The 27,214-nt window shown below is 42.6% G+C and overlaps 1 protein-coding gene across 2 annotated transcripts in view; it reads right to left on the bottom strand.

The window, feature by feature from the left end:
- Positions 1-27,214, bottom strand: part of SLC35F4 (solute carrier family 35 member F4) — a 293,474-nt gene that overhangs the window by 15,563 nt on the left and 250,697 nt on the right. For both annotated transcript variants that reach the window (XM_029598234.1, XM_029598235.1), the window contains exons 4-5: positions 12,456-12,675; positions 1,158-1,283 (exon numbers count right to left, since the gene is read on the bottom strand). In XM_029598234.1, the coding sequence (XP_029454094.1) occupies positions 1,158-1,283; positions 12,456-12,675 (346 nt within the window). The remainder of the gene's footprint in view (positions 1-1,157; positions 1,284-12,455; positions 12,676-27,214) is intronic.

Genomic DNA, 27,214 nt, shown 5'->3' with positions numbered 1-27,214 from the left:
GGACGCGTGTTTTGGACACACTATTACCCCTTACTGAATAAGGAGTAAAGCGTCGAAAACGCGCGTCCAAATGCCGGCTAACAGTGCACTCCGTCGGAGCGCTCTGCACTGTATCAGCCTACAAGGAAGTTTTTGGATTCCCCTTGCCCATTGGGATTTCAGTGCAGGATTAGTAGCCTGATCACACAGATTTTTCCACAAAAGAAATCACCTGAAGTAACAGCTAAGGATAAAAGAACAGCTGAACCAAAGGAAGGAGAATCAGAGAGGAAGACCCCATCCGAATCTCTGCACAAGAAGGAACCAGGTCAGGCAGGGTGTCTGAGACAAGGATGATGTCTAAAGATAGGATTTTTGCACTAAAAGGGGACCCTCTATTAGGATTCCCAAACAGCCGCTGGGAGAGTTCTGTACATTTAAAATCACCATGAACTCGACCCAGAGGTCTGTAATAAGGACGTCCTACCTACAAAGAAAGAAGATCCTGTAACTACAGTCAGATGTATACTCATCATTTTGGACAAAATTGACTTTGTTTAACATGAATCAGTAAACTTTATTTTAACACCCAGAGTTGGTCCTGTTTGATTCTTATAGCCTCTTACCTCATGAGAAGCACTTAAGGTACAGCACACACACTAGCAAACTTTTCTCTCATCATCTGGGCCATAAGTGAGATGTTCCCCCGTTAAAAGAGTCTCCCCAGGGATTGAGAGTCAGTTTGGGAGTGAATGGTTAGCCGGAGCAGCCCCAGAAGATATAAATTAGATTGTGTGCCCTTGGGACTTAACATACCTCAAGTAAGAGTTACATAGAAATGAACCACAAATATCTGAAAATTTTCAGATATTTTCAAATAAGTTTATTTTCAGGGGGTTTTTTTGTTATAAAAAATGCATTCATTTTCAACAAATGCACATCCCTAATCTCAATGCTATTTGGTCATTTTTAGCTTGACAGAAAACCTTATAATGAAACTTCCATCTCTAGAGTGGTAGACGTTTTTTCTTACAGTTGAACATTTGGAAAGTTTTATTATTTTATTTTTATTTATTTGTTGATTTTTATATACTGACATTCGTCGGAACATCATGCCTGTTTTTATGGTATTGTGGATGGAATTATAACTGAGCCACAAGAAAGTAAAAATTATATACCTTGTACAGAGCTGATGTAGATGCAGAACCAACCGCCAATGCTACGCCAATAATTGAATCACCATGGAAACCGTCTGCATACGCCATCATAACAATTCCTGTAATTGCCATTATTGCTGCAACTATCTGCACAATTAAAAAAAATAAAATAAAACAATCCAAGATTTAATGCTGTTGTATTGGTACAGAAAGACATTTGTATGACCAGACTACAGTCCAGAATTTTAATAGCAGCCATATTGCCTTGGGGAAAACTGGTTTCTTTATAGATTGTGATACCTTTTATGGGACCCACAAAAACCAAGTAAGAAAGGACCTTATGTGGTTGCTGAAGCTCATGTACAGCAGCCAATCAGGGCCGTAACTGGGTGCAGGTGAGTAAGGCAGTTGCCCAAGGTGAAAAGCCCTTTGGGGCAGAGGGGAGTTGGAAAAATGAAATGCAGGTGTGGGTCAGGAGCAGATGAAAAGCCAGGAAGAGTACAATTCTCCTCTTACCATCTAGGTTGTGGGGGAGAAGGAAAGAGGATTGGGAATCAGAGTGGAGGGAATGGGGAGAGAGAAGGGGAGGAGATCAGGGAGGGAAGAAGGGCATATGGAAAGCAAATACACTTGCCTACCCCAGGTACTAAAAATGCTTAATTACAATTTTGGGTCCAATAAGAGATATCATAGCCTTTAAAAAATGCATTGGTTTTAACCGAAAGGTATCAGATTTCATCCTTAATTTTAATTTTTACTTCAATTTTAGGAGATAATGTGGCTATGAGAAAAAAAAATAAACTGCAAATTGAACTGTAAAATAAAAGCATTCTCTTGAGTTGGGATATTAGGGAGTCATTTTCTATCGATATCGCACGTGAAAAGTCCCTTTTTGCGTGCGATAGCTAGATAGGGGCGGAGATGGGGCGGAGTCGGGACCGGAAGAGGAAGAGTCGGGGCGGAATCGGGGCGGACACGACGGTAACTTTGCTGGCGGCGATAAGGTAAGACACGTTATCACCGCCAGTAGCCCGCCCAATAGCACCACCTTTCACGGTGGCGCTATTGGGTGCGAAAGCCATCAGCGATAACACCATGGTGGTGCGATCGCTGCCGGCTTTCGCAGGCCCGCCCCCTGCTTTGCCCCCCCCCTCCCCCCCGTCACCGTGGGATTCACAAACCACTGCGATATAAAAAAATCCAGGCCTTAGTTCAGTGATTTTTCTCTCTTGTGATAGTTCACTTAAAATGTTTTGATTGGTGCAAACAGTATTTTCTTACAATTACAGCAATATATTGGAATACTTTTGTAGCACTTAAATCATATTCCATTGCAAGTACTAGAACCAGTAGGCCATCAGATACGTGTTTGCTGATGACTGCTAAACCCTGTAGCAGGTTGCTGTCATGATCTCTTATAGAGCCAACATTCAACACCCTGACATACAAGCACAGTGAACAAAGTTCAATGTACTTGAAGTATAACACAATCCTACAGGTTCAAAAGAAATGACAAAGCTACAGTAGGAATATACATTAGTCCAGCTTGGCCCTTTCTAAGTGTCTGACAACTATTTGGTAATCCAAAGAATAGGGAACAACATTTCATCTGCAACCAATTTTGCAGTGCAGTAAAAAAAATGTCCTTCCTGGTTCATCATATCTGACAATCATCTTGGATCAGCAAACATTTCTATATAACATAAGTACCTTATATCATACTCAGTTTCCTCCTTTTATTTTCAAATATTTGTCCAGTTCTCTTTTGTAGTTATTTGTTATATTCAGGGCTGTCTCTGAAAAAATGTTTTGTAATTCCCTAATGCTGAATGAAGCACTTTTGTTCCTATAAGTGGTTATATCTGATTTACCCTTAGCCTTAAGCGGATACAAGTTTCTTCTCTTCTTCCATTCCCCCCCCCCCCCCCCCCCGTTACCAAAAAAAATATACGACCCTCAAAGAGGGTCCTCTAAACTAAAGTTTTGAATCCACCAGCACTGAGTAGAGGAAAATGTTCTCCCTACTGAAATTTCAAAACAGCTTCTTGCAATGTGTGTTGTTCTTTGGAAACCGCACATCTATTGGACCCAGCTTAACCATTCTTCGGTTCAAAGAGCATATGATATGAGGTGCTTTGACTGCAGATAAAGATTGAATAGATTATAAAACATATAATAATAATAATAATAATGAATACCATGACTATTACTCGCTTATACGTTATTTTGTATACTCAATGACGGTAACTTTCAAAGGGGCAAGCGGGCGCACACTGATTCATGTGCATTGGCGCACGTCCATGGACTTGCCGTGTCTGCCTGCGCTCTATTTTGCAACTGGGTATAAGCCGCACGAGTGGGGAAATTTCATAGCCAGTGCGCGTCCATGCAATGACCAGTTTTACCAGTTCATCCAGAGAAGAGGTAGGTCCTCCAAACCCCCCTGCTTTAATGGTCTGCACTCCCTCCAGTTACTTCAGGCCCTTTAGGTACGGCTGTTTGTTTGTTTGTTTTAAAAATCTTACACCTCCTCCATAGCAGAAGTAAAGTCGCGCAGCACTGGACCTGGGTGCCCGCCCAGCTGCATAAGTATTTGCGTACACATCTCTTGGCCCCGCCCCAGAACCCATAAGCCCCACCTACGCCCCACCCACACCATGCTCCTTTTGTGAGTCAGAGTGAGATATTCGCACATGCAGGCTGCTTTTAAAATCCGCTGGGTCCACCACATGTCCTACATGTGCGCACATCTCCCGATTTTGGCGTGCGCTGGGTTTTTTAAATTCACCTCTATGGATTTTTAGCTATTATTCACTAAAAAACATACTTCTTGCTTTGGACAGAAAGTATACTTTTTAAAAAATTATATTAATATTACTTGCCACTGTGTCAACTGTACACTTTAAAATGAGTTGTAAAAATAGTATATATCATTCCACTTTATTCTCTGAAGTCTCCCAATTCATGTACAAATATATACATAGATTTATATGTTTACTTAAAGCGTATATATATATATATATATATATATATATATATATATATATATATATAAAGAATGGGGTGAATTTTAAAAGCCCGGCACATGCCAAAGGCGGGAGTTATGTGCAGAAGTCAGGCCTGCACACACCGTGCAGATTTTAAAAGGCACCCACGTACGCACTATCTCCAGGTACGCACACAAACCATTTTTTCGGAAAAAGGGGCAGGGCATGGGCACGGTGGTGGGCGGGACATGGGCGTTCCAGGTTTTATGAATAAAACCAGTGTGTAAAGAGTTACGCGCACATGTGCACACCGGGGTCCCCTACCGCGTAACTTTACTTCTGCTATGGATGGCGTATAAAACAAAAAAAAAACTAGGCTATTCAATGGGGCTTTAAGGGTTGGGGCTAACAGGGTAAATGGGAGGCTAATTAACTAGTGAGGTTAGAAGTCTTGTCCTTTACCTGGACAAATTGGGAACAAACTGGGGAAAATGGTAATTGCTTCGGCACGCGTCTATTAAAATCCCCCCACTTACACAGTAGCAGTGGAATTTGCACACATATGAGCAGGTCCCTATAAAATTGTGTGCATATATATATACGTGCATACATGTGCGCCCACATGCCGGTATCAAAGTTACCATTAATATATGTAGTTATACTTGATATCTTTGAAAAGCTCAAGGTTGATTTGCTGAGTTTCTTTTCCTATAGAGACAGAACGGGGAAAAAAAAGTCTTACGGGATGATATTTCAAAAGATTTGTGTGATTAAAATCTGCTTTTAACCACATAAATCTAAGAGATTAAAAATAACCATTCTCCACCCCACTCAAAGTTAAATCTGTGCTCACAAAATTGCTGTATGCACAAATTCTCAGCTTAAAAAAAAAGAGGGTGGGGCCAGGTTGGAGCATGCCCAGGGCAGACTTTTTCAAATGCAGCAGGTTAGCATGATATTCAGCACTAACCAACTACATTTTTGCAAACAAATCTGTGTGTACCAATGACTGTCTTAATACTTGTGTCATATAAAATAAAAAGAACAAACTATAACAAAGGAATTCTGTGAAAGGGTATCACATCTTTTTGGAACTAAATGCACTATTAATTGAGTGCTGTCAATTCCTCTTATAATCATGTGCCCAAGACCAGGCAGTGGCAGCATAGGGGCTGTAACAGTGTCATATTCACTACGCTAGCAACAGCCCTTCTACTCTTCCCATGGTGCATACTTCCTATTACAATGGAAGTCCACATCCTACTTATACTGTCCCCACACTTTCATCACTGCCAAAGTGGTAAGAAAGCCAAAAAGCGAGAAGAGAGTGAAAGCGAGAGGAAGAATATTGGATGGACTAGCAGCGCAAAAGAGTCAGCGATGTTTGCAGCTAGAAGGCCATGAGAATAAAAAGTATAAGGAGATTATGGTCTTGAAGACATGCATGGTGCGAGGAGAGGGAGACAGCTAGAAAAGAGAGAGATTGGCATGAGGTGGTGCAATTGGTGTACTTATCCCATTAATGCCTCCCCCTATCCAATATAAAGGTCACATCCAACCTACCATACAGTGCTAATGTTTTCAAATAACCAGGGGCGTAGTGTCCATAGTTCACAGTGGTGCACAGGCACCAACTTTAGAAAGAGGTGTGCCGTGCACCACCAACTTTACTCTGGGGGAATTCTGTGCAGAATTCCCCTACTGCACAGCATCTGGAGTTGTCGGGTGGGCTGTGAGTGGAGCCCATCCCTCTCATGGCTGAAGATGATGTAGGCCCCAGTGTCTGCAAGAAGAGCACATCCTGCTCACAGCTGAAGTGGAGGAGGTCCAGTGGGCTGCAAGTGGAGCTCATGGCTGAAGTGGAAGGAGGCCTAGTGGCCACGAGCAGAGCCCATCCCATTCATGGCTGAAGATAATTGTGGCACTGGTGGCTGAAGACATTGCCCATCCCACTTGCAGCTGAAGACGATGGAGGCCCTGTGTCTGTGTGTGTGTGTCTGATTTGGAGCATAAGTGAGAGTCTGTGTGTGAGAGAGAGGGATTTTGTAAGGGTGCATGTTTTTGTGTGAGAGAGGAAGTCCATGTGAAGGGTTGTGTGAATGTGCAAGAGAGAGAAGGAGCCTGTGTGAGTATTTGCAAAAGAGAGATCAAACTTGTGGAGGGTATGTGGGATTGTGTGCGAGAGAGAGAGGGAGCCTGTGTGAGGGTGTGTGTGTACTTGAGACACAGTGGTTCATATTTTAAAAGGGTTACGCGCATAAGGTACGCGCGTAACCCTTTTAAAACCCTCCTGCTCGCGCCGAGCCTATTTTGCATAGGCTCGGCAGCGCGCACAAGCCCCGGGATGCACGTAAGTCCCAGGGCTTCACAAGGGGGGCATGTCGGGGGCTTGGCGGGTGGGCGGTGCAAATTTCGGGGTGTGTTGGGGCGTGGCGCTGGCCTGGGGGCATGGTCAAGGCCTCCAGACCAGTCCCCGGGTCAGGTGATGGCGCGCCAGCAGCCCGCTGGCACGCGCAGAGTTACACCTGCCTCCAGCAGGCGTAACTTTAACAACAAAGGTAGGGGGAAGGTTTAGATAGGGCCAGGGGGGTGGGTTAGGTAGGGGAAGGGAGGGGAAGGTGCGGGGGGTAGAAGGAGCGGCCTCGGAGGGAACGGGCAGCGCACGCAGGGCTCGGCGCGCGTAAGTTGCACAAATGTGCACCCCCGCGCGTATCTTATAAAATCTGGCGTACTTTTGTTTGCACCTGGTGCGCGAACAAAAGTACGCATGCGCGTAGATTTATAAAATCTACCCCAGTGTGTATGCATGCCTGAGAGAGGAAGCCAGCATATGTGTGTGTGTTTGCTATGACTGCATGCCTGAGAGAGGGAGAAAGCCAGCACATGTGTGTCTGAGAGAGAGGGACCTAATGTGTGTGTGTGTGCCTAAGAGAGAGGGAGGGAGCCAGTGCGTATATGTGTGTCTGTGAGCATGTGTGAGGTTTACAAGAGTGTTTGTGTATGTCTTTGAGCATGAGAATGAACGTGTGTGTATGTGTGTTTATATAAGAGAGGACAAAGTTTGTGCACCTCCATTCCCCTCCCACTAATCCATGACAATCTCAGGGTGACCGGAAGTCAAAAGTTCCTAGTTATGGAGAGTGAGTTATTTTTTTTTTATTCTTACTGATTTTAATTAATCAGGAATTATTTAATCTGTATCATGTTTTGCAATATTTTATCCATGTTTGGGAAATTTAAAAAAAAATATTATATGTATTTTAATTATTGGATGTTATTCTGTTCATCATCTGTTTTGAAATATTCTTTTTATGAGTATGGTTTACTATAATGGTTGATGCTTTATATTTCTTGATTTTATTGCTTGATGTTTTCTGAGGAATGGTGGTGTTTCTGCTTTTCCATTGGATTACTTACAGAGTCTGGCTTGTTGCGATTTCCAGTTCATTTTTTGTCTGCACTTTTCCATTTATACTTTATGGTCACTTTATTCTGTATTTGGTGAGGGTCTGTCTGTGTTCTGCATGTGTGACTGAGGTTAAGTATTCTATTAACATGTTTCTATATAGGGATCTATAACAACTTGGTTTGTTTCCCGAATAAGAAATGTACTTGTGCTTTAGGGCCTGCTGTAACATTTGCAATGCTCTCTTTTCATAGGTAGGGATTTAACCAAGTGCTGAAAGTGAGGGCTGTTTTGGAATGGGAGGATTATTAAATTGTAATTGTAATTTAGCTTGCTCATGGCTTTCTGAGGAGCAAGCCCACACCTAACATGCGTTAAAATAGTCCTAATACCATATGTGTTACAAGAGTCTTCTTAACTTTTATGCAGGGTTTTCTGGATGACACCAGAGCAGCGCAATTAAATATAATTTACATGCTGTTAGGATATTTTCACTTCAAAAGACTGTTCTTTGAGTGTCCGTTTTCATGTAAAATCTTGTATTATAAATGCATAATTTTAAATTGTGTGTGGAGAGGGCTGGGCACAAAGCTGTAAGATTCACTTAGGGTGCCTAATATACCCTTGCACCCACCCTGATTAGAAAAAAAAATACAAATTAAATGTTAAATTGTTCAGTCAGGGCAGCAAAAAAAAAAAAACAAATTAAATGTTAAATTGTTCAGTCAAGGCAGCAAAATTGTTCAGTCAGGGCAGCAAAAAAACAAAACAAAACAAAACCTGGTACTGGCCCTGAGCAGCAATGCCCTGTGGTGATGCGCTAGAGGGGTTCCCATCCCTCCCCAGTAAGAAGAGACCCCGTGCAGTGGTGAGTGGGAGGGAGGGACTGAGTGATTTAGAAGGAAGGGAAGGGCGTGTCTGAGAGGGAAGGTATGGGATGAGTGACTGAGAGGGAAGGGAAGAGGAGGTTAGTGAGAAAGAGGAAAGGGGGAATGAAGAAATGGGAGTAAGAACAAGAGAGGGTAGAAGGGTTTTGTGTGCGTATGTGAGAGAGGAGAAAGTTTTATATTCCCTGCTCCCCTCCATCTCCTCTCCACTAATCCACGCCAATCTCAGGGAGAATGAAAATCAAAAGTTCCCAGGTGTTACTTCTGGCAGTGAAAGGTGCTTGCAGAGCCGGCAGGATATGATAGGAGGGCCGCCTAGGGTGCCATAAGTGGGCAGGATGCTGTAGGTCGACATGAGGGTGGCATTTTTTTTTTTAAAAGCAAAGAAGTCGGGCGGCATTTTTGAAAGTGGATTTATGCACTGTGACGCGGATGTAGGTGAGGTCTTGGAATGGAGCTCTGGTGACACGGGTAATGTGAATCTCAGCGAGCGAGGGAGAGAGATCATGTGATGGGGTGATTACGTCACCGCCTAGGGCGGCAGGACAGCCTTGCACTGGCACTGGATGTTTGTGTGGCATTTACTGAGGTGACACCATAATTTGAATTTTCTTTTGAATGGTGAGTTGATATGGGCTGTCTCTTAGAGAGTGTATGCATCCCTTTTGGGTACCTTAGCAGGGACGGGCAAACTCATTCTACCCTAGCCCTTGCCTCAGGCAGTAGATTGCCATGAACTATTCCTAACTGCTGGCATCAGTCACCGATAAAATAAAGCACTGCTCCTGCTCTGGACTACCTCCCACAGCCTGACATCATCATCAAAGGCCGACTCAATGTTGCACATGTTAACATGCCAACGGAGACATTTTGAGCCTGGCCTTTATTTGATGATGTCAGACTGGGGAGGCAGCTCAGAGAGTTGGTCACACGGCAGCAGCAAAATTTCAGATGCACCACCAACTTCAGCAGTCACCCTTCGCCTCTGCAAATAACCCTATCCTTTTAAGAGATTGCAACCCCAATCTACAGAGAAAGACAGACCTAGATAGATTTGTAAAACTTCCCTATCCCTTGATCCATGGCCAATGCTTTCCTCTAGAGATGTGCACAGAAAAAACATTTGGTTTAGTTTTTTATTTCAGTTCCCTAGTTAATGTATTTTATGTTGTTTAATTTGTTCCCACTAAAGTCAATTAAATAACCAATATCATCCTATTTCATATTTTAACTTTGGGATTTTCTATCTAAGTAATACGGATGTGCATTTGTTTAAAATGAATGGCCAATCTGAACCAAAAATAGTCTTGCCCACAAGTACCTGCACATTTTTGCGTATTTTTGATTCCTTTAAAAAAAAGTGGCTTACCTGGCCACACACACACACACACACACACACACACACACACATACATACACATGCAGACCACTTTCTTGGGTCTTCTGGGGCCTCCCTGGGCTGATCTGACATCCTCCAGCCTCCACCAATAAGACCGGACCTGGGCTTACATGACTGGGCTCAGCCAAACCCAGCTGGGGTCCCTTGGGCCTCTCCGACTCCCCTCCCACCCTCCAGAAGTGAGCCAAGGCTAGGGATCTCTCTGGCCTCCGCTTACTCATTCAGTGGATTCTTGAAGGAAGAAAGGGGCAGGAGTGATCCCCACATCTCTTACAAATGGTACCAACCAGCCCCTGAGACCAGAGCCAAAATGACATCAAAACGGCTCTGGTCTCAGGGCCGGCCAGAACTGTTTTCTTGTGCAGCTGTACAAGGAAATGGCACCAGCCAGCCCTAAGACCAGCACTATTTTGATGTCACTTTGGTGCCAGTCTCAGGGCTGATTGGCAAGAGATGTGGTGGGCCTGGAGTGCGAGGGAATCACTCTTGCTCCTTTCTTCTTTCAGGACCCCATGGAAGGGGTAAGTGAGGGTAGGGGAGGACCCTGGTCCTGGCTCATTTCCAGTGGGCAAAAGGAGGGTTGGAAGAGCCTGGACTTTTACTCAGTGCAGTCTGGTAGGCCCAGGGCTTGGCTTGAAAGGGTCTGGAGAGGCCTCGGGAAATAGCAGGGGGGGGGGGGTCCAGGGAGCTGGTGGAGACACCATTAAGGGTGAGAATTTTTCTTGGGCCAGGGAGGGGGGTATTTTAGAAATGCTCTATCAATATAGTAGTATATTGTTTTCCGAGGGTTTTTAATGAATCATATTTTAACATAAGTTCCTCTTTAGTTGTATATTTTGGGAATTCTCTTGATCTGGCAAACTGGAATGACAGGACTAGATTGCCTTGCTGACAATTCTTTAAAATTGTCAGACCTGTACTTTATTTGTTTCCATAAGTACTCACACCAAAAGAATTCACTAAAATACTCATCTTCGTAGATCTTATGTGAGTTGGTAACTAGTCATGCTATGTTTTTTATTTATTTAATACAATTTATAGATCACTTTTTATCCCTATGTTCACTTTTTATCCCTCCGTTCTTTGCTTTCCTGATAAGCTCATTCAGACCTATTACATATTTTCACTCTAAAACTATTTTCTTCCTCCTCTGTGTACTTCTTTCATAAAATACTTTGAACGTTTTTGGTGTTCCTTCAGTATTATGATTCAAAAAGAAATTTTTCAAAACTAGTGTATTCATCAGACTATATGAAGGGATATAATGCAACCCTTGTAAAGCAAAAGACTGATGAAAGGACAAACTCGTCTAAAATAAACTTAGAATGTGCCAAAATGTAGCACATGATCAAGAACTCAGCTCCTGAAAACAATTTGTTAAATGACCACATGGCTGTACCAAACCAACACTTATTTCGCACAAGAGGACAGCTATCATAAATAAATAACCTGGAAAATGAATAAGGTTTATGAGAAAACAGTTTTCTTCATATGGTATAAAGCCAATTCAAGAGCTCCCTCTGCATTAGAAGCAAGGGCACATTATGTCCTGCTAAGATTCCTAGGAGGGCAGATGCATGAACACAAAACATACAATAAATGAAAAAGCTGGAGGTCACACTTGAAAAATGCAGGAAGAGAAATTCTTTGATGAATGAAGAGGTTCTCTTTTTAGCCGTTTTCTCTGAAGCCTCCGTCTTTCTGCTCCGTGAGTGCTCACTTGTCTGTGTAAAACTAGTTTTCTTCTGTATTTATGATGCTTTCTGTGCTACAATAGATGTTTAGCAGACTTTTAATTTTAAAAAATCATCAAACTGATTTAAAAAAATGTTTTGAAAAAGTCCAAAAAGTTTTGAAACTTTTTTCAATGTTTTGACTTTTTAAATTAAAAGTTTATTCTTTCACATGATTTCCCAGATTTCTTGTATTTAATTTGCACTTAAATTCAAATATATCCTTGACTTTATAGTAAGGATAAGCACAATAGTGAATTTCTCATATCACAAACATTTCCATGAGTATTTTATAAAATGTGTATATTCATAGAATATTCGCCATAGACTTTACTGGGAAAACTTTGGCATAAAAATATGCATATTTTCAGATTTGCCATTTTAAAGAAAAGGCCTGGGTCATGAAAAGAAGTGAAAACCTGCAAAAAAAAACCCAGCAGCTTTTTCAGTTTTTGTTAGATTTTATACTGTCATGGGAAAATGTTAAATTTTCCCATGACAGTTTGTTTATTTTTCTTTGCGAAGGTGAGAAACTTTAAATAAATTTTGATTTTGTGGCAAAAACTTTCACACGCCTCTACTCCCCGGCACTAATCAAAGGCTCTGGTGGGTAAATGAAAGCCCTTGTGTGCTAAACAATCAACATTTTGCAATCAGGTGTGGAAGGTGTAAAAATCACTATTATTTTAAAAGAATGGGATACTTTATTGCTAACTTACTCTTCAACTCAAATCCACTGGATGTCTGAGCAACCCATAACTGTAGCATCACAAAGCCATTGATGAACCCTTTAAAAACCTATTTAAAACATAATTCAATAACAGAGGTGATCTTCAGATCATGATTTTAGAGCACGATTAAAATGCAAAGCTTTTTTTTTTTTTTTTTTTAAATCATATATCATTACCCTTACTCCCATGAACTTGTCTTTCAGCACAATCCAAGAAAGCAAGAAGACAAATGCTTTGTTACAACAGAACAGGGCAGAGACATCAGTGGCTGTCAGCTTCTTTAAAGCCAGTAAATACAGGTAATTAGTCAAAGTCCATAGGATGGAAAAAGGAGCAGTTCTTTTCACAAACAGCTTCAACGTCAGACCATCTTCACCAAAAATACGACTGCATTCCCTGATAAAAGAAAAGAGTTAAATGCTTAGCTCTTGTTTTAGTTAATTTCACATTATAAAAAAAACTGTAATATTTTAAATTTTGCAAAAAAATGAATTAAACATTCTTTCTTATATTTTCTTAATGATAATCCCTGTTGTTCCTCACCTGTCTATGACAGCAATGAATAGTATTCCATGCCACCTGCAAGGAGGACATGAGACCAATTTGCATGTTCGTGGTCTTCCATGTATGCAAATTTACCTCATTAATATTCATGAGTATTCTGAAAACCCAAACGACTGTGGGACCCCCCAAGACAGGTTTGGGAAGTCCTGGCATAAAGGATACTAGCTTTTAATAATTCAAATTTTTTAGTGAGAATTTTCATTTTCTATGTTCAGTCTTATAGATCCATCTTATTATAATTTACTTATGACACTATTAACAATGATTAATGTCTATAAAATTTATGTTTTTGAACAAATACAAACTTATTTACCTAGACAAAAAGCTTGACAGCAACACTGCTCCATAGGTAAACTGAGTACAGAAAGAACACTGGACAGTATGCTGTTTGCACTGAAGTTTCTTCACAGTGCATATTAAGGGCTAGATTTTAAAAGCCCTGTGTGCATAAATCCTCCCGGATTTACGTGCGCAGGGCACTCGCGCACCGGCGCGCCTATTTTGCATAGGCCGCCGGCGTGCACAAAGCCCCGGGATGCGCGTAAGTCCCGGGGCTTTGTAAAAGGGGCAGGAGGGGCGTGTCAGGGGGCGGTCCGGGGTGGGTCTGGGGGCATGGCAACGGTTCGGGGGTGGGCCGGGAGGGCGGTCTCGAGTCCCCCGGCACTGCAGCCTGTTCTGGGGGATGCGAGGCAGCACGCGCAAGTTACGTCTGCTTCATGCAGGCGTAACTTGCCCAACAAAGGTAGGGGGGGGATTTAGGTAGGGCCGGGGGGTGGGCTAACCAGGGGAAGGGAGGGAAAGTTGGGGGGACATGGAGGGAACAGAGGCAGGCTGCGCGGCTCGGCACACGCAGGCTGCCGATTTTGCGCAGCCTTGCATGCGCCGACCCCGGATTTTATAAGATACGTGCGGCTATGCTCATATCTTATAAAATCCGGCGTACTTTTGTTCGCGCCAGTTGCGCGAACAAAAGTACGCGGGCGCATACTTTTTAAAGAACTACCTCTATGTCAATTGGAACAACATTTCAAGATGGTTGAGGACATTCTTTTTATTTTATAAAATACGCATATCTCTATCCTGTAAAATATGAGCATATGTATGCTTATGTGTGAATACATGCAATGCATTGAAACCATGTATATCAATGCATTGAACGTGCATACTTTTCCTACCTACTTTAAAAATATACACGTGTATATTTTGAGGTAGATTTTGAAAGCATTGCTCACGCAAAAACAGCTACATATGCGTGTAATGCAAATTCTAAGAAGTCAGGATGTGTGTACATTGCTACTGCTTAGAGTGAGAAAGAGAGGGAGAGGGAGAGAGAGAGAGGGAGGGAGAGAGAGAACCTCTGTATAGGGTCAGTCTGATACTCTCTATATAGGTACCACTGTAGAGGTACCACTGACCCTATACAGAGGTTCTCTCTTTCTCTCTCCCTCCTTCCCTCTCTCTCTCTCTCTCTCATATGTACATAAAGGCTGTAGAGAATTATGTGCAGCAACAGTATTTTAAATGTTACATGCATACTTTATAAAATAAGGCATGTTTATGGGCGCACATGTGTTCCTTTCAAAATTTACCAGTTTATGTGCAGAAGTAAAGTAGGGCTTAAGTAAGTTCCAATTTTCATGTGTAAATCATCCAATTTAAAACATGTGTGCATAAATGAAATTAACTAGTTTGCCAATTAGTCCACCAGTTTGCCCAGTCCTTCTCCAGGTCATCGAGACTTTCCTGGTTCTTCATCCTGAACTTCCCTCATTTCACCCAGACCTCCCACCCAGTTAGCACTACACAATAAACATGTTTAATACCACTTATGCCAGACAATTAGCAGGCGTAAAAAATGCACACTGGCAAATGTACACGCATAAGTGATGTTTAAAATTGCAACTTGCATGAGTAAATGTTAGACCACTCCAGAAAACCCCAGGGCAGGCCACCCCTTTTTTACAAGCATATATGTTTATTTATTTATTTAAACTATTTTTATAAACCTTTTACTAGAAAGTAGTCAAAACGGTTTACAAAGGCAAACAAATATACATAATAAAAACAAAATACAAAATACAATTTACAGACAAAATACATAATTAAAAGGGAAGAAAGTAAGAAGATAAAATAAGTTACATGAGTAAGTAAAAATGAGAAATTCAAAGAGCAGGGAGTGACAACTAAATTCCTGCGGATGTGTCTGAAGGCGGGACTCTATTAGACATCGCAAGAATAGAAAGGAAGGTCTCAGGCCAGGGGAACTGGTCAAGAAAAGTGGTTGGAACTGAGGGTTAAATGTTTCTGGGAAATGCTATTTCAAAAAGATATGTTTTCAAGTTCTTTTGAAATTCTCTCTTACTGGAGGAGTAAGAGTGGCTGGGATCAAGTTCCAGAGTAAAAGACCCACTAAAGAAAAAACTCGCTTTCTGGTTATGTCTAATCATGCAGTCTTAATGGTTGGGACTTCTAGAAGGTTTTTTTGGGCGGAGCAGAGGCTTCTAGACGGTTTGTAAATACAAAGCTGTGAACTGAGCCATGAGGCGATGTCGCTGTTCAGTAGGTTATAGATCATAGTAAGTACTTTGTATTTTATTCTAGAGTCTATTGGTAACCAGTGTAGGGCGTAGAGAATCGGGGAGATATGTTATCTACGACAGGTTCCTGTGAGAATGCGGGCTGCAGTGTTCTGGATCAATTGTAGCAGGTAGAGGGCATTTTGATGGAGACCAATAAGTAATGCGTTGCAGTAATCCAGCCCGCTGAATATTAAGGATTGAAGAATTGTTCTGAAGTCATTGAAATGTAGGACTGGCCACAGTCTTTTCAACATGTGTAGTTTGAAAAAAAAGAGTTTTTTACCAAATTGGATATGAGATTGTTCATGGAAAGGCAGGAGTTGATTAAGACACCAAGATTTCGTGCTTTTTTGATGATTGGAAGGGAAGTGCCATTTAGATCAAGAGTGGGAGGAGGACCATAGGTAGGGATGGATGACAGATGGATAATATCAGTTTTGGAGGTATTGAGTTTTAGGCGGTTATATGGAAGCCAAACTTTTATTGTATTTATGTGTAGGGAAACTAGTGAAAGAGCATAGGACCATGAGGTTGAGTATCCCATGAGGGATACAGATTTGTATATCATCCGTGTATATTTTAAATTTAATGTTTAAGCTATCCAGTAAGTAGCATAGCGGTAGAAGGTAGTTGTTGAAAAGAATTGGGGAAAGTGAAGAACCTTGAGGAAGAGGAAGTTCCTAGGTGAATTTGGCATTGTCGGTTAGTAAGAAAGGAATTGAACCAGTTATGAACTATGTCTGAAATACCAATTGATTGTAATCTGGACAGTAGAATGGTGTGATCCAGAGTATCGAAGGCTGCCGAGATATCTAGTAGTACTAGAATGTAGTCTTGGCTGGAATTGAAGCTTCTTAGAATGATATTGAAGGAGGACAGGAGCAAAGTTTCAGTACTGTGATTTTCCTAAAGCCGTGTTGGTTGGGGTGTAAAATTTCGTTATCATAGAGGTGTGCACAAAGGGTCAGATTTTAAAACTTATGCACGGGCGTAGATTTGTGTATGCAACCCGGCACGCACAAATCTACGCCCGATTTTATAACATGCGCGCACAGCCGAGCGCATGTTATAAAATCCGGGGTCGGCACACGCAAGGGGGTGCACACTTGTGCACCTTGCACGCGCCAAGCCCTAGGGGAGCCCCGATGGCTTTCCCCGTTCCCTCCGAGGCCGCTCTGAAATTGGAGTGGCCTTGGAGGGAACTTTCCTTTCACTCCCCCCCCACTCCCCCCCCCCACCTTCCCCTCCCTTCCCCTATTTAACCCGCCCCCCAGCCCTACCTAAATCCCCCTCCCTACCTTTGTTCTCCTATTTACGCCTGCCTGAGGCAGGCGTAATTTGCGCGCACTGGCAGCTGGCCAGCGTGCGGCCCCTGGCACAGCCACCATGCCGGATGCCTCGGTCCCACCCCCGGACCACCCCCGGACCAGTGTCCCGCCCACGCCCCCTTCCTGCCCCTTTTTCAAAGCCCTGGGACATACGTGTGTCCCGGGGCTTGCACGCATTGCCGAGTCTATGCAAAATAGGCTCGTCGCGCGAAGGGACAGGTTCTCGGGGTTACGTGCATATGTTACGAGCGTAACCCTTTGAAAATCTGCCCCAAAGTGAAAATATACCCATATTTTCGACTTTTCTAAGAGGCTACTTATGTGTATATATATGCTTATGTGTATATATATGCTAATTTTTATGCTCAATTTTCAAAAGGTTTTATTTGCACAAATGGACTTTATACACATAAATGGGTTTTTGAAAATTGCTACTTCTATGCATGTAATGCATTTGAAAATTCACTCCATAGGACTGAATTCTCACAAAATTTTACAGATGTAAATGGACTTTACATGAGTAATTGGGTTTTTGAGAATTGCTCAATATATGCTATTTTTACACACATAACTCCTTTGAAAATTACCTCCTATTAGGGCCATTTATCAAAATGCGTTGTGGCATTAACGCCCACGACAATGCCATAATGCATGCGATAATAATCCTATCGCATTGCACGAATGTGAATTTTTCATAGGGGCGGGATTGGGGAGGGGTTTGGGCGGGATTAATTAAAATGAATAGCATTTTTGCACTGTGTGATAGAGTAACGCACGCTATTGCACACTTTTAATGCTGGAAATAACTACACCTTTTTTTCATGGTATTAAGCCCTATAGATTGCAAATTGCATTTTGGGGCTTGGGGGAGGGAGGGGGAGGGGGAGGGCGAGGGGGAGGGAGAGAGGGAGAGAGCGAGAGCCTCTGGGGAGGCCTTCACAGTATTCAACTATTTTTATCACTATAGAAGGGCCAGATAATAAGTCAAAGTGAGGTGTTGGTGGTGGTTTGGGGTTTAGAGGCCAGCTTTACATGCAGAGTGAGAAGTACAAACAGCACAGTGGAGTGAAGCAAGTCTCACAACACGAGATTTCTACAATGTTCTTTCACTCTAGCTTGATAGTACCCTGTTATAGAGTCCATCAAGCTAGGGTGAGAGAACATAGTAGAAATCTAATCTTTGTGACACTTTCCTCACTCCAAATGATGTCAACTCTTCACTGAGGTGTGCTGTGCTTTTCATTTGTCTCACTCTGCATGTCAAACTGGCCCCAAAACCCTTAGGTGGCCCTGTTATATTGATATAAATAGTTGACTACTATAAAGGCTCTTTCTCTCTCTCTCTGCACTACACTACCTATGTGAAGCGCTAACATAGCGCATGGTGCAGTAGTTCTAAAATTATGATAAACACACCCCTTTTTCTTATCACAGATGTTATCCATGCAAAATTATAGCATTTTGATTAATCTAGGGGTACGTTTGTACCAGAGGCAATGAAGGGTTGCAATATCTCATTGGGGCTGAAGCAATAGTGGCCTTTTTGTGGAAAGACAGAATCCTAGAGTTGCTGAATCAAGCTTAAGCAGCATAAGGAACTATGCCTTTATGTGATTTTGGAATTCAAGAAACTGTTTCTCTGTTTTTGGATTTTGTATTGTGTCTGTGTTTGTGTGCCTGTTAAACTTTTGAATCTTTTAAGTGAAAGCTATTTTTCTGTTTGGAGCACACCACTTGGCGTGTGGACTATTTTTTTAACTTAATATAACTAGATATATGAGTCACAGAATATTGTAAAGCACATGGCACTGAATTGCTAGTTCACCTTTCTCCTGCACCTCAGTTTGAAAGTAAGAAATGAAGCAAGATCAAATTGTTCAATGCAGTTCCTCATCTTTGCAAGTTACACAGCTGGTCAGATTGATTCACAGAGACTTTAAAGACCCAGGATGGAATGGCACATAATAAATCCATCTTAAATGCTGCTTGACTTGAATCATTAAGATTTCCTGATGAGATACACTAGGAAAAAGTACATTAATAGGTACCCTGGGGCTTCCAACCCCCCTGGGATAAATGAGTTAATGCTGTTTTTTTCCTATTTATAGGTATCATAAAATGTCTGTAATATTCTTTGCAATTAGAATTTAGTAATAATAATGGTCTCTGCGCGCACTACTTCATAAATGATGATTCTTATGTATAAATTGGATAACTGTACTTTTAGCATCAGAGATATAAAGACACCCAAAATAAGATTCTCATCACCTACATTCTTAACTTGCTATTAAGATCTCTTTTTTTCTCTACACATTAATAAAGATCCTATCTAACTTAATGTACATATCCAATTACACTTAGGGGGTCATTTTCTAAAGCTAGCGCACGTGAAAAGGGATGTTTCGCACGTGAAAAGTCCCTTTTCGTGTGCAATAGCTAAAAAGGGGAGGAATCGGGTTAGCGTCTGCCCCGGAAGAGGAGTCGTCGGGGCGGATGCTGCGAAAACAGCGTGGACGGCGAAAAGGTAAGGAGCCTTTTTGCTTCCAATTTCACACCCAATAGCACCACCTTTTACGATGGCGCTATTGGGTGCAAAGGTGGCAGCAATTGCACCACGGAGGTGCGATCGCTGCTGGCTATCGTAGGCCCACCCCTGCTTCACCCCCCACCCCCCGTCCCCCTGTACCGTGCGATTCACGATGCCGCAGTACGTTAGAAAAACTAGGCCTTAGTGTGATTGGGATCACTTTTGTGAATGTGATTTTCTTTCCTTTGTGATCCAGCAACATCAAACATGCAAACCGAAGTGAGAGGATTATGAACTCTTGATAGCAAAAGAAGTGTGCATTGAAAAGGTAAACAAACCATTGTATCAGGCATCTTAACAAGGAGAGTAAAGAGACCATTATGGTTCACCAAAGCAGTAAAGGTAAGAGGAAAAAGAATATCATTCAGGAAATACAAACAGGACCCAGGAGGAGAAGGAAGACAAAACTACCAGGAGAAACAAAGGGAAGCAGGAAGGGCAGTTAAGAATACGGTACATTGCCCAACAGGAAGAGGTGTGCACAGACATTTTCCATTTTATTTTATTTTTTATTTAATATTATTTTTTGTTTTGTTTCTTTTCATTTATTTAAAATAAAAAGAATAAAATAATTTAAAACTGAAGAAAAAAATGAAAAGAAAATCAAAACAAAACAAAAAATATCGGGCCCCACTGGAGACAGAAAACCCTCACCGCACTCTCATCTCCCCCCCCCCCCCCCCCCCATCTCCCCAAATCCCCCTACCTTACCATGTTTTTCTTTTCTTCATAGGGGCAGGAGCGATCCTGCCTCACTGGGGGTTAGCACCTTTGTTAACTTCTTCCATGCAAAATAGCATTGGCCTGGGTTTGGAGCTGGCCAGCACCATGTTGCATGAAAGAAATTAACAATGGTACCAGCCTTAGTCTTCTGGCATAATTATTTCCGAGCATACTATCAGCTGGGCAGGACTGACTGGGGATTGCTCCCTCTTTGTGAAGTAAAAGGTAAACACAATTAGAGGGTTTGGGAGGTGGGGAAGGAGGGGGTTTTATCAGTGACAAGGAATTTTAACATGAAATGAATGAAAGAAAAATGAAATTATGTCCATTTTACTTTCATTTAGTTTTAAAAATAGATTGAAAGGGAAAATTCATAAAAATATCCTGTTCTGTTTCAAGCAAACACACATCTCTATTGCCCAATCAATAAAGACAGGGAATAAAACTTAATTTAGATTATATACATGAAGAGGAAGATCAAAAGAATAACATTAAGGATTAAAGGGAACGATGGGATTAGTAAAGAAAAAGATCAAAAGAACAGAAAATATCTTAAATAAATTATGTTCTGTATTTACATTAGAAGGAGAAGTTGATGGACCAAATGCAACAGCTAAGCACATAAGGCACTGTATACGATACTATTTATTGAGCATGTAATATTCAAATACTGGTACAATTGAAAACAGACAAGATAATGGGACATAATAGGGTGCATCCCAGAACACTGAAAGAGCTAAAGGAGGTGCTGATTGTACTTCTTACAGCTCTTTTCAACTTGTCACCTGAAACAGGAAAGATTCCAAGAGACAAGGGAAGAGAAGATGTAGTACCGGTCCATGACCGTGGGAACAAGGAGGATGCAGAAAACTACAGATTTGTAGATAACCTCAGTGATGGGCAAGGTTATGGAAGCACTACTAAAGAATAGAGCAGTGCAATAATCTGAGGTCAGTAGATTCTAGGGCAGCGGAACGTCTTATTGGTTGGGGTGGGGGGCAACCAAGCTCTGCCTCTAGCTTCACCCCATTTCCACCCACAGCTTTGCCCCCTATGCCATGACTACTTTTCATTTATAGTCAACACGTTTGGTCAAGCAAGGCTGAAGAGCCACTTGCTCCAAATCATTTCTTGAAAAAAATAAGTGTACTTTTCCGTGGTTAAGTGATATTAGAAACAAAAAAAGGGGATAATTTACCTTTTTCAAAATTTTGTATTTTCCCTTTGTGTTTATAAGAACGGCATATGTTAACGTGATTTAGAACAAAAAGGACTTTTCACACAAAAAATCACAAAAAAAGAAAAATTGGGACATCCTATGATTACAATAAGAGTGTCTGCACATACAAGACAAGTGCATAAGAGATTTGAAACACCTTTTGGGTGTATATGTATAGCCACTCATTTATGAGGGTGAACCCGTCCTGTTATATTCACGTTGTTGTATGTGATTCCTTTTTGATATATTGTTTGTAGTCCTATCACATACTTCACCAGTTTTTCTAATTTTGAATGACAGATTTAAGCCATCAATCATAGCATTGTCATTTCAGATCTAGCTGGCAAACCACTCATCTTCTAAGACTGTATAAGGTAGCCTGTACCTTTCTCTCAACCTTAAAGTCCAATTGGCTTAGCCTAAGGGCATATTACATAATTGTGGGCCAGTATATGTTCAGACTAGCAGTAGGCAAAAGTAGCTCAGCTGTTCAGGACTACTACATCACATCTGGGTATTCCAACAATTGCATGCCAGGACCTCACAACCGATCTAAGGCTACTGGTGTGTAGCAGGCTGCCAGCCTTGAAGCAATATATATAATAGCTGCCACACCTGTGTTAGCTGCAAATACAGTACCTGATGGTGTGATTGTGAATGTCCCTGCTGGGTCAGAAGTATGTCCTCCACAGAAACCCATTTGTGAGCCCCAACACAGGGAATATGCCACACCAGCAACATGCCCAGGACACTGCTTCTGGTTGAGGTGTGTTAGGCTTAAGACACACTGTGGGCAACCATCTGGATGATGCCTCACTAACCAGCCACACATGATCGTGCAGTACCAGCAGTGTGTACAGTTCAAGCTTGTCATTAACCAGTGAGATTTAAAAAGCTCCCAACGGGAGGATAGGAATAGGGCCCTTTGTGACAATGAACATGTAGAAAGTGTATTGTGCCTGCTCACACCCCAAGCTTTATGGCTGGTGCATTGTTTGCCGTCACTGGATTTGCAGGAGTCTGCAGCATGGGGTAAAAAAGCCAAGCCCTGGGCCAATAGCCTGACGATATAACTGTACAAGCCACTTGTCAAGTCAGCAATGCTTTTCCGCCTCCCTAGCCATCCCCCATTTGCGTGCTGTTTGCCACAAACACATAGCCAGAGATGAGATACAGAAAGAAACGTCTGTCTTACCTACGAGCCAACCATCACTGTACAGGCCATCCTCAAAATTTGCAAAGAGCTCCGATTGCCGAAGAATAAAGGAATCATTTGCGGCTCTCGGGAACCTGGCCACCATGTGTAGTAGGGGTGTGAATCGGTACCGGACTCGTTTCCGGTATCGGGTTCGGGTAAAAATCGCGGGAAATGTTTGTTCCCGCAGTTTTTACCTGTTTTAATCGGCTGTGTCGTGCCTAAAAAAAAAAAATACACCCCGACCCTTTAAATTTAATTCTTTCTAATCCCCCACCCTCCCGACCCCCCCCCCCCCCAAACTTTTTTAAAGTACCTGGTGGTCCAGCGGGGGTCCCGGGAGTGATCTCCCGCTCTTGGGCCGTCGGCTGCCAGTAAACAAAATGGCGCCGATGGCCCTTTGCCCTTAGCATGTGACAGGGTATCCGTGCCATTGGGCGGCCCCTGTCACATGGTAAAAGTAATGGACAGCCAGCGCCATCTTTAAAAATGGCACGGGACATCCAGTGCTCCTTCCATGTGACAGGGGCCGGCCAATGGCACCAATCCGAATTCATTATTGTATGTAAAACATTATATTAATTTTTGGTTTACTGTCTGTTCTGCCTGTAATCTATAATACTTGTTAACTGTAAAGCCTGTTGCTAATTATTGTTAATTGTAAACCGCGGTGATGTATTTCTTACGTACTGCGGTATATAAAAATCCCTAAATAAATAAATAAATAAATAGCCCCTGTCACATGGTAAGGGCAAAAGGCCATCAGCGCCATTTTGATTAGTGGTGGCCAATGGGCTGAGAGCGGGAGATCGCTCCTGGGACCCCCGCTGGACCACCAGGTACTTTAAAAATGTTTGGGGGGGGGGGTCGGGAGGGTGGGGGATTAGAAAGAATTAAATTTAAAGGATCGGGGTGGGTTTGGGGGTTATTTTAAGTGTCCTTTCTTCCCACCCACCCCCAAAACAATAAGAGAACCCCACGAAAAATTTCATGGGGTTTTCCTATCGGATTTGGGGACCCCCCCCCCCTCCGATATCTGACGAGATTGAAAATATCATCTGATATTTTCAATCGTCAGATAAACGATTCACATCCCTAATGTCTAGGATGCGCATTTGAGCATCACAGACCACTTGCACATTGATGGAGTGGAAGAGCTTTCTGTTGCGGTGCACCTCCTCCCTGTCACATGGTGGAATGATGGCCTTGTGAGTGCAATCGCTCCCAGAACATTGGGAAAGTTTGCAAAGGCATAAAAGCCTCTCTTCATGTCCATCTAGTCCTGCCTGTCACAAGGAAATGCTATGTAGCGATTAATGCGGTCAGACACTGCCATGATGACCTGGTGCAGACAGAGTGAAAAAGTGGTTTGGGATATTCCCCCCACCACCCCTACTGTTGTTTGGAAGGAGCCTCGTGTCATGAAATGAAAGGGGACCAACAGTTTGGTAAGACCAGGGACCTTTTAGTGGCCGGATCCAAATTCCCTCGGATTTCTTCATAATATTCCAGGATAGCCTGAGAGCTGAGGTGATATCTACAAACCACATAGTTCTCTGGCATGCTCAGCAAGGATGTTCGTGGAGGAAAGATATGATCCCTGTATCTCCTGCCCCATGGCCGCCTGCATGCCCGGCGCTGCCCTGGGCCGCACCCCTGAGGGGGCCGTGGCTTTGTCTATGGTGCAGGGACTTTCCTAGGGCTCAGAACTGCCTTGCCTGTTCTTGAAGTTGTTGTTGTTCTGCTCGTTGTTGTCTGCGGCGAGCCTGCTGATGCATCCAGTATCCCGCAACAATTAAACTCACCACAAACATTATGGTTTTAGTAAGGTCAACCAGGTAAGAACAGGAGTTTTTATTGGGTCTGGAAGACCTGGTAGGTGTGTCCGTTATCTTTCCTCTTTTTATCGTGCGTGATAAGCGCTGTGATAATAATGCGATCTGCATTATCGGCCGCGATAAAAACATTTTCCACTGTATCGCAAATAAAATGGTGTAGTTTTTCTGGTGCTAAATCCCGCAATAGTGTGCGTTATCACATGCAGCTCTAGCAGATCCTCATTTTCATTTACTCTGCCCAAACTCCTGATACTCAAATACAAATTTTGAATTTGCACATGCAATTTGTGATGCGGTATTTATCCCACACATAATGGTGTTATTGTATGCGTAAGGGCCCTAATGCGCGCGATAATGGCCTAACATGAATTGATAAATGACCTAGTCTGATTGCAATGCAACAAGGGAAAAAAGAAATATCACCATTCCTCATAAAACATCAAACAATACAATAAAAGAATATAAAACATCAATCATAATAGTAAAAACATACTAATAAAATTGAATAAATATTCAGCTGACAAATAGAATAAAATTCTATAATTAAACTCATCTAAAAATTTTTAAAGAGTTCCCACAAATCAATAAAAGATTTCAAAACATTCAACAATAATTAAAACTAATAAGGAAAAAATAAAATTCCCAGTTCCCATACCTGGGAGCTTTTGATTTCCAGTTTCCCCAAGATTGTTCTGGATTAGTGGGGGGAGGGAACTACACTCAAACTTTATCCACCCTTTCTCATATACACACACACATGCACACATATTCATTCTCACACATACCCCCTCACTCTTCGCCCCTTCCTGAGGTGGTAGCAGCCTCCACCTTCAGCCCACAGGAGCTGACTGAACTCCTCTTCCTTTTTCCTGGGCCTGGACCAATGCTGCCCCTGTTTCTTACAGCTACAGTGATTGCACTTCCTTCTTCCCACCCTCACTTCCTCTTCTGGATCCATACGGGAGGGAAGAACAAGGAGTCACATTCGTTGCAGTCTTGCCACTATTGTGCCACCCTCAAAACTGTGATGCTCTAGGCAGCAGCCTAGTGCTTCCACTGGCCCTATACTCTCATCCTCTCATCCTCTTACCACAGCCCCAAGCAATATCACTCCCTCTTTAATTCCCACCATTTCCCTCTTACTTGCCTCTCCCACATCACTCATACCCCCCTTCTCTTTCCTTCTCTCTTACTCACATGTCCCCTTCCCTCTCATTCACTCCTTCCCTCTCTTTCTCTTCCATCTCCTCTCATTCAACCTCTTCCCTTCCCTCCTCTCACTCACTCGCTCCTCCTCTCCTTCACATCTCACTCACCCCTTCCCCTCCTCTCTCATTCACCCATACCCTTCCCTCATTCCCTTCCCAATCTCATCATATTCTACATACCCACATATACACATTCTCATTCTCTCTCTCACTGTCACATGGTAGGAGCAATGGACGGCCGGTGCCATGTTAGAAAATGGCACAGGCCAGCTCCTTCCATGTGACAGGGGCTGACCAATGGAACCGGTAGCCCCTGTCACATGGAAAAGGCAAAGGGCCACCGGCGCCATTTTGATTCCTGGCAGGCACGACGGCTCGAGAGGGAGACATCGCTCGCGGGACCCCGCTGGACCACCAGGGCTTTTAGTAAGTCTTGGGGAGGGATTGGGATGGTGGTGGTGGGGGGTTGTAATAAAGTAAATTTGAAGGGTTGGGGTGGGTTTTTTTCGATTCGTTTTTTCCAATCCGTTTCGCTGAAAAACGACCCGCGGGAAAACAAATTTTTACCACGAAGTGCCTGCACCAAAACCAACCCAACACAGATAAACGAAGCTCATCTCTACTCGCTAGGTCTTCTGTACTGCCATGGATCCTCTTCCTGCCCATGAGTGTGGAAACCCTACGGGCGCCTCAATACTCTGCCTGCCGCAGGTCCTCTTCCTGCCCTCGGGGGTAGGAATCCCACAGGTACCTCAACACTGTGTGCCACTGCAGTTCCTTTTCCTGCCCACAGGGGGTGGAAAACCCATGGGCTACTCATCAGCAAGTACAACCACAGGCCCTCTTCTTTCTCACAGGGGGTGTTAACCCCACAGGTGCCTCAATATTCTGCACTGCCTCAGGTCCTCTTCCCATAGGGAAGTCACAAATTAGCTGTCAGCAAGACAAAGTAGTTGGGGAAAGCTAATAGTATACTTGAATGCATAAAGAGAGGCGATATTAGTAGAAAGATGAAAGTAATATTAGCTCTGTACATGTTTCTGGTGAGACCCCACAATGAGAACTTATAAATGGTGATATGAGTGGTGGTATATTATATCATAGAACACACAAACACAAATTTATAAAAGCAAATACTTGGTTTACTAAATACTATAAAATATGGTAAAAATCAGCAAAGGCAAATATTGCATAAATCAGCAAAGACAAATAGTTTCACAGTAATAAGAGATAAAGATTTATACAAAGATACCTCCCTCACAGTCTCTCTGTTATGAGCCAACGTATCTGCAAATATTAAGAGACAAACTGGCCCAGAGAAAAACCATGGGATGGCTAAAGACGTTTTCTCTCTGGTGATCTGAGGAACACTGTTAATTACAATAACTTATACTATAATTTCTAGGTGTTGTCCAGATTTTGCAAGTTCAGTTAGCTCTATTTAGAATTTACAGTTTCAGCAGATTTATGCCTAAACTGTGGTCTTGCTTTGAGACATCCTTTTACTCCATGAGTCATTGGCCTTATCAAGCAGTTAGCAGATGTTTCCTGTTCCTATTTCTACTTGCTACTTACTAGGTAGCCTAAAAAAAAGAGACAGTATGTAAAACTAGCATATTTGGAAACTCTTATGCTAAGCTCTTTTGCAATTAATATTGATCCACATTTATTTTTGGTGATTAGCTTTGTTCCAC

Source organism: Rhinatrema bivittatum, chromosome 4 (genome assembly GCF_901001135.1).
Source record: "Rhinatrema bivittatum chromosome 4, aRhiBiv1.1, whole genome shotgun sequence".
Lineage (NCBI taxonomy): Eukaryota > Metazoa > Chordata > Amphibia > Gymnophiona > Rhinatrematidae > Rhinatrema > Rhinatrema bivittatum.
Note: the sequence above shows the minus strand (reverse complement) of the source record. Positions and strands in the feature narration are given on the sequence as shown.